Source organism: Lontra canadensis, unplaced genomic scaffold, assembly GCF_010015895.1.
Source record: "Lontra canadensis isolate GAN:19392208 unplaced genomic scaffold, GSC_riverotter_1.0 scaffold1, whole genome shotgun sequence".
Lineage (NCBI taxonomy): Eukaryota > Metazoa > Chordata > Mammalia > Carnivora > Mustelidae > Lontra > Lontra canadensis.
The window spans coordinates 55,440,333-55,455,604 of NW_022630995.1; the positions used below are offsets into that span (position 1 = coordinate 55,440,333).

Here is a 15,272-nt window from a genome sequence, read left to right on the forward strand (position 1 = left end):
GTTGATGCTAAATCCAAAGAACATGTTTCAGTATGTATCCTACATGCCCTCTGCTGCATTCATCGTCAACTACTCTTACTCCCTGACTTGACTTCCATGACAATGCCTCCTGCAAGCTTCTTCCTACCTCCTACTTCTCCTTCATGGACTCCCCCTCTGGTCATTTCTTTCCCAAATGTTGGTGTTCTGCCAAGTTTTCCTGAGTGCTCTTCTTTCATGCTCTACAACCATCTGGTGAGATGTTACCTATTCCCTTGGCCTCAACACCATTTATATTTATATTTGATCCCTGATTTCTCTCCACATCACCAAAGCTGTATGGGTATATCCCATTTCCCAGACATGTCTACTTGGCTGTCAATGGGCTGAAGTATGCCATTTTGATCCTGTCATTTTGAGGCAATTTGATCTTAAGGATCAAAATGAAACTGACAAGGGCCAAACTGATACACAGTAAAATTTGTTACAAATGAAAAGCTGACTTGAGAATCACACATCATTGGTAAACTTAAAAACAGCAAAATTTACTTCAGGAAAATTTTAGCTTGATAAAAAGAAATGTAAACTATAGCTGACAAGAGCAAAACCAAAAAATTGTAGAAATTATTGCTCACAAATTAATGAAAAATTTTAAAAGAACTGATAAAAGCTTTACATGTATGTGTACAATCTGACATGGTAAAAATAGTAGAGATAAAAGAAAATATACCATGGAAAAGCTATAATCAGTAGAAATTTCACAACAATTATGAAAAAGAAGTTGAAAAATCAACACACTTCTTTGTAAATTGTACACAAGAAAGATTTTATCCTGATGGAATTAATGTTGGTAAAATAAACATCAGAGTGGAAACAACTGGAAACAGTTTAAATATGCTATTTAGAACATGGACCAAGGAATTAAATTGCCTTAATGGAATTCACTCTGGAATAAATCTTTGCCACAAGATTCATCCGTGTTGGTATCATCCTAACAGAAATGTTTATGTTCAAGAATAAAAAACCAGCAGGGGCAAAAATATATAGGAGCCCCAAATGATGAAGTCAAAATGTCCCATACTCCCATGGGTCCTTAAAACTCGTTTTCAAACTGGACTCACTTTTCCTTCCTCATACACCACACACCTCTCCTCTGTTTCCTCTCCCTGACTCCTCTCCCTCTTACCACCTTTGTCCTAACACATCTGACCACATCCTGCCTTTTCTTGCTCCTAAGGATCTCTCAATGTATTCTATCTCCCCATTCCCACTCTTAATTCCTGCTGTGAGAGGCCATCATCACCGCTAAGCAACAGCCTCTTAATGGTGATACTGATTGCCTTGACTATCTCAAACCACTCCACAGGCTGCCTAGGAAGGAGGTCTTTCAGAAAGGCAAATCTGATCCTATGTTCTTTATAGGCTCCCTCTACCCCGTGCCTGGCTAGCAAGCCTCCTCATGGTATATACATTTCCTGCCTCAACCCCATAGCTGCTACTATATTAAGCCTCTCTCTGTGTCTTGACTTGACAGACTTTCTCTGGCTCAAACACAATGCATATCCTTTCCCTTCCACACCAGATCCTGCTACCTTCACCCCAACCCCTAGAAGCCCTGTGCTAATGAATTTCTGTTTATCTTTCAAGAATTAAATTGCAATTGTCTGTTTTCTCGTCTGTCTCTTCCACTAAATTATGAAGTTGTCAGGGCAGGATCATGTCTCATTCATTATTATATTCTTAGTACCAAGTACAGTGGCTGACATGTAATAGAATCTCTCTATCTGCTAAACTGATGAGTGGATCTTATTTAAGCTGCACAACGATCCTGCACAGCAGGTATCGCTAGCCTTATTTAAAGAAGCTCCAAGAAGTTAAATAACTTGTCCAAGTTCCTACAGCAAGTAAGAAGCAGTCAAGATTTAACCCATGAATTTAACTCTAAAGTGTGTGCTCTTTTTATTCCACAATGAGGTGCTTTTTAATTGCTCGCAACCAAAATGCAGATATGGGGAAACAGTTCCTACAAATATGGCATTGATAGCCAACAGGTGAGAATAATGCATTAAAAAATCATTGGAACAGAGTGTTGGACTATGGGTATATAAAGAAAAAGAGAACGGCCATGGGGGAAATGGAGGAGGGAATTAGGAAAGACTGTGAGGGGGTATTAGAACTAGGGTTTAAAAGATGAGTCAGAGCTTGACTGGCAAAGCTGGGAAGAGAATTCTGGGCAGATGCAGAAAATGAGTTCAGTTTTCTTATATATCAGTTGCTGCATCGAATAAGCTTAAGAAATTAATATTCTCTTTGCGTGTAGTATAGATGGCAAAGCTGCCAATGTCAATTTTTCAACATTTCAAAACACTGAAGTGATTAAATGTATAAGAGTTGAAGTGCCAGTGAGATGATTTCTCAGAAGCGGTGAGCATGATGCTGCGTCTCTCCCAGGCTCTGCCAGAGTTCTAGGGCAGGCCCTTAGGAACGTACTTCTCCATGTCTTGTACCTCACCAACCTATTCCGCCGTGTTCCAAGTGCTAATTAAAATTGTACGCTTTCTGCCAAAGCAAAAGCACTTACATTAAAATAATAAGTGTCTAAATTAAATGGCTCAAAACACAGTCTGATTCCAAGTTGACACACAGTTCTTACCCCACCCCGTAATTGTGGGGGGAGAGGGATGAGACTCAGACATAGGATTTAATAAATAGCGCTTTCTTTCTGACATTTATAATTATTCAAACAACCTACCGTGTAAAGTTTCTGAGAAGTAGCTTCCAACTCATCATCCCAGTTTATGCCTTCAGTACATTGAAATGACTTAATCTGGAATTTTGAGGTGAAATGGGATATTCTACATGTGGAGAATACCTTGAGTATCATTACAATATATCTGTAATTCCCTGTCAAAAAAAAAAAAAAAAAAAAGATTTCTTTGCCTTATAGCCAAACCAAACAAATTAAAAAAAAAAAAAAAAGCTTGTTCTGCGGGGTGCCTTGGTGGCTCAGTCAATTAAGCATCTAGGTCTTGGTTTTGGCTCAGGTTCTAATCTCAGGGTCATGAGACTGAGCCCCATGACAGCTTCCTGCTCAGGGGGGAGTTTGCTTGAGTTTCTCTCTCTCCCTCTCTTTCTGTCCCTCCCACCCCTGCTCATGTGTGCTCTCTCTCACTCTCTCCTTCTCTCTCTCTCAAATAAATAAATAAAATCTTTTAAAAAAATGTTTGTTCTGCAAATGTTACATTTAAGATACATTTTCAGAAAAAAACAATGTTGATAATACTTCTTAACTAGATATTGGAATTGGACATTGGGAAAGAGACAATACATAATAAATGCCCAATAGATACAGACTAACATTCTAATTGTTCTACTCAACAATTATGAGTAGTAGTGAAAGCAAATCTCACTATGTATGAGGCTCAAAAAAAAATTCTGGGGGGTTATTCTTCAACTTGTGAACAAGGCCCAGAGGTATTGATACCAACTTTTTCATCCCCTAATTCCTCATTCTACTTCAACCATTCTTGCACATTCTTCCATCTATTCAATGTCCTGCCTCCCCCATTTGTTCCCTATGATTCAGCCCTAGAATCTGAATCAGTCTGGAAGTTCCACTCAAACACGGATCCTCCTCCCTCTTCACTCTATATATGCTCCTCCATCTGTCTGTGAGGCCCTTTTGTTACCTCCCTCAGCCCCATTTCTCACCTGGAAAACACATCTTCCAAGACCCATTCAATGCCACTTCTTTCTAAGCTCTCCTGGTTGCCCCCAAAGCAGAATTGCCCAGTCTCTTCTTTGAACGACTCTGGCACCTCATTCGTTTACTGTGGTCCTTCCCATACTGCAGTATCGTTACTTGTGGACAGGAAACACATCTCATTTATCTTTGCTGCTCTAGGGCTTTGCACGGTACCTGGCACATAAAAAAAAAAAAAAAATCAACAAATATTTGTTGAATAAGCAGTAAGAAAGTATGTTGATGAAAGGTAAGAAGCTTAGGGTAAACATTGCAATTTAGAACAGGATGCCGGAATTCATCCAAAGAAAAATATTACAAACTTAAGCCAAGTCCACATTCAACTTTAGCCTAAAATAATGAAGTACCTAAAATCTCATCATCTTAGAAGTGAAAGGAAATTTTGAGACAGTCTAGCCCACTGTCTGCTGTATGGATCAAGAAGCTAAGATCTGGACCTCATCTCAGGTTTCACACTCTTAAGCAGCAGCACAGAATCCTAACTCCGGCCCCTGGGCTCCAAATTTACAGCTTTCTCCATTTTACTCTGCTGTCTTTCTACCGAAAACTTTTGCTAGTCTACTGGCATCAGTTGGGACTAAATTCTAGAGTCTAGACCCAGACTAAAATTTTACCTACTTTGATGCAGACACGCAAAAACAGATTATTTTGAGAAAACCATCCGTTAGCTAGAAACAAATGTTTGCATGGGTGAATCCACCTGTGTGTTTCTATAGGTCCCTGAAGGATTAACAGACACTGCCTGTCTGGATATTTGGTTTAAAAAATTACAGACTCAGAAGAAAAATCCTTGTTGATATGTTATTTTAAAAAATATATAACTTTAATACAAAGAAAATTATTAGCTTTCAAGAAAACCCATTTATACTCTCCATAAAACAGAATACTGTCTGTAAAATACCAGTGAAGAGATTGCATCACACCAATTAGGCTTTCTCTGTAAAACATGATTAAAATGTCAGAAGTAAAAAAATAACAGAAGATTTAGAATGGACATTAAGTTACCCAAAGTCAATGACATCAATTTATTCTTGTACCTTTAATTACTTAATATGAGATCGATTTTATTGTCCATGTTGATAAACTAGAAACTGTGAAAGAGCATATAAAGCTGGTAAAAATAAAATAAAATTGCATGAAACTTCATATTGTTTAGAAAAAGGATATCTAACCATGTCAGACCATAAGTTCCAGCATAATGAACAATAAAAATGAATATTTAAAAATCGTTCATAGCACTAGAGAAGAATTTTTATACAATCGATGTGTTGACATATCTAAGTATATGGATGAAAGATCAGAGTGAAAATAGAGGGATGATTTGGGGCACCTTGGTGGCTCAGTCATTGGGCATCTGCCTGGTCATGATCCTGGGGTCCTGGGATCGAGCCCTGCTTGATGGGAAAACTGCTTTTCCCTCTCCCACTCCCCCTGCTTGTGTTCCCGCTGTCACGGTCTCTCTCTCTCTCTCTCAATGTCGAATAAATAAATAAATAAATAAATAAACTCTTCTAAAAAAAATCTTTAAAAAAGAAAATAAAGAAATGATAAATAACGATCAGTGCCGGGGCGCCTGGGTGGCTCAGTGGCTTAAGCCGCTGCCTTTGGCTCAGGTCATGATCTCAGGGTCCTAGGATCGAGTCCCGCATCGGGCTCTCTGCTCCACAGGAAGCCTGCTTCCCTCTCTCTCTCTCTCTGCCTGCCTCTCCAACTACTTGTGATCTCTCTCTGTCAAATAAATAAATAAAATCTTAAAAAAAAAAAATAACGATCAGTGCCTGAATTAGTCTCACTTTTCTTAGCAATCAAATATTTCTGTATGAATTATACATGTCAGATTTTTAACTGCAGCATATATCTGTCATCAGTGGACACATGCTCAGGGGAATGTGAATTAATGTTAGCACCAGCCTCGACAAAGCATAATTAGGAGGACAGAACTGTCCCAAGAAAATAATGTTTGCTAAAGCCAAAATATATGTTTTCTTTTTATTGCTATTTTGAAAAATTAGCCACATTATTTTTCGCCTTCACAAAACTGTTCACCTAAGTTATAGCAACCATATTGAAGGTAAGAGGTAAAAGTTGTTCATTATTTGAAATTGATACTAAATTAGAAAATGTCAGAAACAACAGAAGGATTTTGCATATAAACATAAACTTAGAATATTGTAAAAGTTATAGTAGATATATATAAAAGAGCAATCTGAAAACCCAAGGCTCTGAACTCAGATAAACACATTTCTAAAACCTAGAAACCAGAAACCCTTGTGGATAATTTTGAGAATCTGAAAATCTATTATGCATTTGTAATACATTTTGGTAACAAAGATGAAACAGAGAGACATACTTAGGTTTGCATAAGAAACAATAAAATTTAAAAAACAGATGTTTAGTGGTGCCTGGGTGGCTCAGTCAGTTAAGCATCTGCTTTCAGCTCAGGTCATGATCCCAGGATTCTGGGATTGAGTCCCTTCTTGGGCTACTTGCTCAGGGGGGAGTCTGCTTCTCCCTCTCACCCTCCCTCTTCTCATGCTCTCTCTCTCATTCTCTCTCTCAAATAAATAAATAAAATCTTTAAAAAAAATTCTAAACACAGCATGTCTACTTTTTTATGGGTATAATGAAAAATGAACAATGTGCTTTCTCTTCAAAGAGAAAAATCTGGAATGGAAAGCTTGCTAAGTCATCACTATGGTCCTTTCAGCAGTATTTTGGGATTTTCCAGAAATTTAAAATCTAATCCTTTTATCTGATCATGAATGAAAGGTCCCATTAGCCAATATAGTATGCATTTGTGTTCACACAACTTTATTACATAAATATAACCTACTTTTAGGTCTCCAGGACAGAATATTTTTTATAAAACATGCCTCTTACCAAAATAATACTTTTGAATAGGGTCTATTTCAAATGGTTTCAGTCCTGTATTCTCCTGCCACATAAATGCTTTCAGAAATAAGGTTTTGCTCATGACTGTTTTAGTTATCTTCTAACAGGTACATTAGAATCAAAGGTATATTATTCAATTTGTGCTACATCTTCCAGAAACAAACTGCATTGGTGTCCTTTAGAAATGCATGGAATAAATCCCAGACAGGATAAAACTTAATGAATAGCAGTCCAAAAGTGACTGCTGAAGATAGGAAATCTTAGTACTCAAACTCAGAGATTCAATAAACTCATATAAATTTGCTGCAAGCCTTGCTCTGCGCCCAGCACTCTATTTTATTTCTTTAGAACATCAGTTGTAAAGCTGTTCTGATTTTTTTTTAAAAAATCCATTCTTTCTTTCCTCTTTGAATAAAAAATGAATTAAAGTCAGCAAGACATTTTGCAAATTTGACACGTGACATTTATGATTTAGAAAAAATCATGTACTATTGAAATACATTTTTGACTGAGAAATACAAAATTAATTTAAACTGTTATCTATCCAGTGGTTAAATCTATACTATCAAAATTAACTGTATGACAGTAATCATCTCAAATACCATTTCGGTTGCTGTTAAGTGCCACCTTATTGCAGTGTTCTTAGACTGAGGTATGCATGGGTACAATATGGGAAACTTGTTTAAAGTGGGTTTCTACTCTGAGGCCTGTAGTGAGGACTGGAAAGGTCAGTGAGAGACTATGGGTTCTCATAAAGGGATCCAGAACTAATGCATGGATCATAAAGAAGGTACATGAAAGACTTACATGTCTTTGATGTGTTATCAATAAAATTACTGCATTTTATTCCCTGCATTCAGATTTTAGGCCAAAATATAAAGTCATTCTGTAAGTAAGGGTTTCATACTTCCCTATAAATCTTCATAATATAGGTATATCGAGCTATTTTTAATCCAAGAGTCCAAGAGTCTGAAAAAGGGTTTGCAAGCATGTTATCCCAACATTTTGGAAGAGGCCATCAGGGTATTCTAGTCCAGTACGCTGTAGTGGGGAAAATGAAGTATAGAGAGGTCACTTGTGTTACCTTAGGTCAAAAGACTCTTTAACTGGAGAGTCAGAGAGAGTATAGGCCTTCTCTTGATTCAGGATCTTTGTAAGTCATCAAAATACGTGATGTTTTTGGTACTCAGGAAAAGTATATAGAACTAATTTCAAACATACTCATGGGGATATATATGATGCGCTATTGAACTGAAATGCTTTATAGTTGAAAAGTAAAACCTACTAAGTTTAAATGAAAGGAAACATTCAAAGTTAGCACTAAGGAGAAAGAAAAGGGGAAATTGTTTGTTTGATTTTCTCTTACTATAGAACAGATAGGTATTGCCCCATTTACCAATGAAAGGCACTGAGAACCAGTTTACAGACTTCATAAGATAGTTTTCTGGAGCTGGAATCCATGGCTCATGAACAATGGGTTCAATTTACTTTGTTTAGTCACAAAATCAAAATTATTATCTTTTAAGTACTAAAATATGGAGTAATGCAATTTATATTTTTAAACTGTGTATATTGGGGTGCCTGGGTGGCTCAGTGGGTTAAAGCCTCTGCTTTCGGCTCAGGTCATGATCTCAGGGTCCTGGGATCTAGCCCCACACAGGGCTCTCTGCTCAGCAGGGAGCCTGCTTCCTCCTTTCCCTTTGCCTGCCTCTCTGCCTACTTGTGATCTCTGTTTGTCAAATAAATAAATAAAATCTTAAAAAAAAATAAACTGTGTATATGGGGGCACCTGGGTGGCTCAGTTGCTTGAGCCTCTGACTCTTGGTCTCTACTCAGGTCATGATCTCATGGGTTGTGGGATTGAGCAGACACCCCCATACCCCCTTCCATATGCACACTCAGGAACTCTGCCTGAGTTTCTGCCTTCCTCTCCCTCTGCCCCTCCTTCCTCATAAATAAATCTTTAAAAAATAGAATAAAATTGTGCATACTCCTCACCAAATTTCCATTCTTTTTAAAAATGGTATTTTGTGCTTGGCTATCTTTAAAACACAATAGCCACATGATAGATATTACAACCAGAAAGTACAAGAATACACACTTAAATAAAAATGTGCAGCAATTTTACAAGCTCTTCATTAACTTTATATTATCAATTATGCATGCATATTAAAATATAACTTTAAATACATAAATTCCTTTCTTAAGAAAGTTTTCTTAGCTTATTGAATTTTTCCCTTCTCTTTTACATGTAAGATTCTCCCTAACTTCTTGTTCTTGCTCCACACTTTCCTCCATTCAAAGTATTTCCCATTAGTAAAGTTATTTATTTGAGCAGCAACTGGGACAGTGACATGTGAACAGCACACCAGCTTGCTGTTTGCTGAATGGTTTAAATTACTGTACCTCATTGTCATCCAAATCCTGTTTTTCCCTTGTACCTTAATTCAGATGTCTCTTTAAGGGTGAGAGTTGTCAGGTTTTAAAATATTCCTATTGCTTTCTAAAGGTGGTATTATAAATCTAGGCCTTTTTACAACTGATGTAAAAAAACATGATAGCTCAACTGCTATCTATTTTCCTTGGAGAACTGGTTCTTCTGTGCTGTGTAACCGTTTCTTATGTGAGATTATTTGTTAAGTTAGTACTTTGAAGATTTAGAATACCTATATGAAAACACCCTTTCCTGAATACTGAATTAAGTTGCAGAAGGTTGAATTAACCCAAAGAAAATAAATTTTTGTATTAAAGTGGGAGATTTGATTATCTAATCATCAAAATCGATACAAGGGAAGAATAGTGTTAAGTGAAAAAAACTTCAATATTGTTTTCAAAATGCTTTGTACAATGTTGACTTCATAATGGGTTTGAAATTATGCTGTTTCACAAAGTATTAGATCAAACAATACAGCTCCAGTGAAAAGATCCAACTGATCAGAGCCACAAGTCCCTCAGTCTTCCCATCTTCATTTTGCTCCTCAGTGTGTGACACCTTCACACCTAGACCGTACACAACGGCTCTCTTCCTCTTTGCTGACTACTTAAAAAAGACAGGCAGCCTTTGGATGGTGTTTTTCCTTTGGCCTGATATAGAAAATCCATTCCTACGACTGGCTGCCTTAGGAAACAGAATTTCAGATTCCTTCCTTTCCAGCTCCTATTGAGTTAAATGCAGGGGCAATAAGCCAATCAATACAGTGAGGCAGTAAATGACAACTGAAATAAACAAGCAATAAGTCTCTTTTCTTCTTAGTAAATGAAGCAAGATGGGATTGGGAGGGAGATAAACCATAAATGACTCTTAATCACACAAAACAAACTGAGGGTTGCTGGGGGGAGGGGGGTTGGGAGAGGGAGGGTGGGGTTATGGACATTGGGGAGGGTATGTGCTATGGTGAGTGCTGTGAAGTGTGTAAACCTGGAGATTCACAGACCTGTACCCCTGGGGAAAAAATATATTATATATTTATAAAAAATAAAATTAATTAAAAAAAAGTCTCTTTTCTTCTTGAAATCAGTAAGCAATGGAATGGAGATGGTATTATACTATAAAAATTCAGAGACTAACAGAATTTGAGCTATAAGGAATCTTAAAGGCCATAAAATTTTCAGTACCTTTTGATTTTCAAAATGATTCTGAAGATTTGTCCAGAGCATTTGTTTTTGATAGATTAAGGCTCAGTTTTTACTATAACACAACAGCATTACCGGGAGGACGGTCACAGGAAATGTTTGGAATTGTATTCCTGTGAACTGCTTTTATGAAGGGAAGAAAAGATGTTCCAAAGATTGATTCCTCCTTTTCCAGGGCAGGTGAGGGGTCAGATCCCACCTCTGGGGCCTTTTATTCCATTTTGGTCCCTTATCTGGGCTCTTACCCTGCTGTCAGACTGACAGGTGGCTGCTTTCTGCATGCTGCCCTCAAAGGCCCTACTGTTAAATTTGCTGATTCTTCAAATTTAGGTACTCAACTAGTGACAGCAGAACCCTCAAGGTTCTCTGATGAATCAACAAGAGCTCAATTTTGCTGTATTCATACCTGTTTACATCTGGCTGTCAAGTTTAGGTCTAGGGGAAATTCGGAGAGTTTAATGTTAGAGGAAGAATTACAACTCCCCTTTTGCTAATCAAGAGGGTAACAGGCACAGGTTGGTTCTGAAGTTGGCAAATCGGCCTGCCACAGTCACCCTAAATAAAGCATGCAGCAACCACGTGGGAAGCAGGTGGCAAAGGCCCTTGGCCCCTTCACTGGAGCATCTTCACTTGCACCATTCCTGTCGCGGGTGGTCTTGACACCGCGCTTCGTGCGCAGTTAACTCCCCAGAGAGCCGCAAAGGACCGGCCAAGTAAAGCGGCCGCCCAGGTGATGGAGCAGGGGCACCGGTGCGGCCAAGAGCCGTACCCCAACCCTAATTCCGAAAAACGGCCCACTACGTCCGGGGGTGCCTGAAGCGCATGAGGCACCCGGCTCCTCGGGCTTCCCCTCCGCGCCCCCACCTGTAGGGCGGCATCCCCAAAGCTCCTTCTTGCCCGAGTGTTTTGGAAACCGTCAACGGAAACTCAGAGGCCAAAGAATGTGACGGGCGATCATAAATATGCAGAAGAGATGGAGCCCAAATAGCAGACGCATGGAACCAGGGCTCGCCGGGGTCGGGGATCTGGAGCCGGGCTCTCGCTGCCGCGGCCGCGCGGGCGGTGCCAAGACCGGGCAGGCGGCGCCGGCGCACTTCGGGCACCGAGCCTGCAAAAGAGGCCCCGGGCGGGCGGCCGGACACCTCGCAGACGGCGGGCAGCGGGTGCAGCGACCGTCGCCCCGGGGCTCCTCTGCCGACCCTCCGTCCGCCTCCGCGCCCAGCCCGCTACCTCCCGGCCCCCGACCCCAGCCCCGGAGGCGGCCGCTGTCCCCGGCCGCGCGGCCTGGCTGTATGGAGCCCGGCGCGGTGTCCCGGACAGCCGAGCCCGCCGCGGCGCGGGAAGGCACCGCGCGCCACGCTGAGGGCAGGAAGAAGATGGCGGCGGCCGTGGCGACGGCGGCGGCGGCGGCGGCGGCCTCCCACGCGCCGCTGACGCCAATGGTGCGCGCCGGCCGGCGAGCCGCGGATGGCGGCGGCAGCGGTAGCGGCAGCGGCCCGGGCTCCGGCGAGGGGCGGGGCGAGGCTGGGAGGGGGCCGGCCGGAGGCGGAGGCCGGGTCGGAGGCTGGAGGGAGGCGGTGGGGACAGTTTGTCGTGCTCGGAACATGGCGGGCGTCGGCGATGCGGCCGCCCCGGGAGAAGGCAGCGGTGGCGGCGGTGCGGACGGCCCAGAGCGGGACGGCCGCGGTGAGGCGGAGCAGCCGGGAGGCGGCGGCGGCGGCGGCCACAGGCCCCCGCCGGCGCCTCAGCACACGGAGACGCTGGGCTTTTATGAGAGCGACCGGCGGCGGGAGCGGCGCCGCAGCCGCGCAGGTGAGGCGAGCGGGCGGGAGGCGCTAGGCCGCGCGGAAGGCGCGGAGGGTGGTGGGGAGCGTCGTGCGATCCCGTGCCCCTGCCCCGCGGCTGCAGCTGCCTCCGGGGCCACCCGGGCTGTGGGTGCGCGAGCCGCCGCGGCTCCTGGAGCTCCATGGCTCGGCAGCCGCTGACAGCTCGTCGGGCGGGGTCGACGCGCGGCACTGGGGTCCCCGCGGCACACGCCGGGCCAGGTGTGTCCGAGAGACCGCGCGGCGGTCCGGGAAGTTCGTCCCGGGTCGGCTGACAGCTTTTGAAGGGTCCTTCAGAAAGACCCCCGCGCTCTGCTTACGCCCGGTATCGTTGGCGAGCACCTCTTACGTCGCAGGGAGCCCCAGACTGAGAAGCTCAAGGCTGATTTCTTAATTACTTTCGTGCCAAGGTGACTTTTTCATTGTGTATTTTAAGCGAACTTGAGCCATAGAAACCTGTTAAGTTGCCCTCCAAATATGTGTTCCTCAGCCGCAGCTATCAATGTGCTAATGACCGTGAAGTTCAGTACTTTGCCCAGAACAGAAACACGGAGAAACATCACTTCAAAACGTTACCTGTGAACTTTTCCTAAACGGAAACGTAAGCCTCTTAAAAAAAGAAATAAATAAATAAATAACGGTTGTATAGGAAAAGATGCCTTTGTGAATCCTACTCTCAACGACCAATTTTAAGCATGTTGTTAGAATATTATTTTTTTACATGTGGGATCCCCTTTTAAAAATTTAAGTTGCATTTGTATTCGTACTGTAGTTGTATATTAGGCTTAAAAAGATTTTGAGATACATGTTCCATTGAGTATAGTGATCACATTTACATTTTTATGTAATTCTGTTTTAAACGGCAGCTGAGCTATAACTCCATTAAATTTCTTCCCCCAAAATTGCTTCTGGTGGGCAGTAGGGGCTCCATTAGCTGTTATTTCCTTCAGTTCCTGCAAATGAATGTTAACTCCTAAGGCTTACAGTATCATTGATTGTACTTGAATATTGAAAATGCAGGAGTACCTAAACACCAGAAGGTTGATCATGTGAGATCCTGTGACTTGCTAATTCTCAGAAATAGACACAGGTTAGATTTTGAAGAGGTCTGTATCTTTGAAAAATTAAGTACAGACTGTGCCTTGTTCAGTCTGTTTCAATTAACCACTTAAAAATGCTCAACTCTGTTTGGTTTACTTGTCAGTTAAATACTTGCTTTCAAGAGTATTTACTTTCTTAACTGGCAGGATCTAAGTAAGACAGTATTAAATCTCTCAGCCGACTGTTTACTGACTTAGACTTCAACCTTAAAGACACTCTGATGCAAATGGAAACAAGGGTGGCCAGGTTTCACTACAATGGCTTTAAAATATTTCTGAGTTTCAGGAAAGCCGATATTATAAAAGCCTTTTTGGTTGTTGTTTGCATACACAGAAAATGAAGTAGTCAGGAGCCTTTTGATGAGCACAAATATTAGGTTTTTGGAATAACCCCAGCACCCCTTGCCCGGCCCTTCCCGAGATGGGTCTGAGTATCTGGTACCATGGACCTACTCAGACTTCACACCACGCACGCATTCTTCATGAACATGAGTTTGTGAGCATGGTTTACTTAACCTGTTGGAAGTTGGACTTTTAACCTAGTTGCAGAAAGTCTTTATCCGGGAGACACTTCCAGCTTTAGTTGTTGGGGTGGCTCTCAGTGTTTCCCTAATTCCATCAGTCTTGTGTGAGGAGAGATGACCATGGCAGCTCTTGGGTATCAAGACTTAGGTAAGAATCCCAGTAATATTTCAGCTGGGGTCACCAGCCAGTGTTGTACCATGTGGGCCCCAGGTGTGTCTGCTCTGCTAGTCACAGAGCTCTTGTCCCTGCTGGTATCCCCCCTCTAACTCTGATGCCACATTGGTTGGAGATTAGAACTCTTTCAGCCATTCTTAAACACGTAGCTGCTAAGCAGCTCTGCTTCACCTTGCTGTTCTAGCATTTCCCCTTTCTACTGCTCTGTAACCTTTTCCTCCTCCCTAGAGCCAAGTTTAAAAAAAAACTGTTCCCTAGGGGCTGGCCTGGGCAGTAGGGCCTTTGAGTGGCACCACCTAGTGTCATGTGGGAAGCATTTCTCCCTGAATCAAATGTCTTCCAAGGCTCTGTGCTTATACTTAAGGTATTAATTGTCCATTAAAAAAATTCTTTGTGTGTGTGTGTGTGTGTGTGTGTGTGTGTGTAGTTGACACACAGTGTTGCATTAGTTTCAGGTGTGCAGCAGTGTGATTCAACATCTCTAGGTTATGCTATGCTCACCACTACCATCATCACCATACATACCTGTACATTTTTTTAATTCTCATGCCGCCTCTGATACTTTAGTCCTCCTCTCCAGTTTAGGGCAACCTTTGTTTTTCCCTTTGAAAGTCATAATCTTAGCATCTTGGTGACCTAACCATCAGTTAGTTCAAAAGTCCTGTTATCCTTTCTCCCGAGGAATTTAGGGGTCTTATAGATGTTTGTTGGCCTGTCCCAACAACCTAGGATTCCATGAATGAATATACAAACCAGGTGCTTCTCCACACCTTCCCCATCTAAGTAAAATAATTCAAAACATAGTATTGAGGTTAATATTTTTATACTTATTTTTGTCCTTTTATATGTTTAGAAGATACATATCAATATTCATTTGGGTATGAGCCATTACATATACCATGTACATGTATCTACACCAAGTGTAAGCTTTCGTTTTGTTTCTCATTTCAAACTCTTTGAATCACTTGCTTCTCTAAACTCTGACTTTGATTTACATGTAGTCTGGTGGTGAGTTGAAACTGTGGTACTAGTACGTACACCTTAACATAGTGCGAACGGATACACCACTCATCATACCTGTTCTCTTCCTCTCTGTTAGAGCGTTCGTTGTATATTCCACTGTTGCCTTATGTGGTCAGTGTTCTTGGACTTTGGGTAGAGTGCAGAACTACAGATTCTTTTGTTACTACTTTTAAAAATACTACCATAAAATCTTAAAAAAAAAAAAATAGGGTGCCTGAGTGGCTCAGTTGGTTAAGCAACTGCTTTTGGCTCAGGTCATGATCCCAGAGTTCTGGGATCAAGTCCCGCATCAGGCTCCCAGCTCCACAGGGAGTCTGCTTCTCCCTCTGACCTTCTCCCCTCTCATGCTCTCTCTCTCAC

General features: G+C 41.9%; 1 protein-coding gene and 1 pseudogene across 2 annotated transcripts in view; one reads left to right on the forward strand and one right to left on the reverse strand.

Annotated features, from left to right (window-relative positions):
• Positions 1 to 10,134: 10,134 nt before the first annotated feature.
• Positions 10,135 to 11,873, reverse strand: LOC116864261 (annotated as a pseudogene).
• The window catches only part of TAPT1 (transmembrane anterior posterior transformation 1), a 57,040-nt gene continuing 53,602 nt past the window's right edge, over positions 11,835 to 15,272 (forward strand). For both annotated transcript variants that reach the window (XM_032854602.1, XM_032854608.1), the window contains exon 1: positions 11,835 to 12,079. In XM_032854602.1, coding sequence (XP_032710493.1) covers positions 11,872 to 12,079 — 208 coding nt within the window. In that variant the 5' untranslated portion in view covers positions 11,835 to 11,871. The remainder of the gene's footprint in view (positions 12,080 to 15,272) is intronic.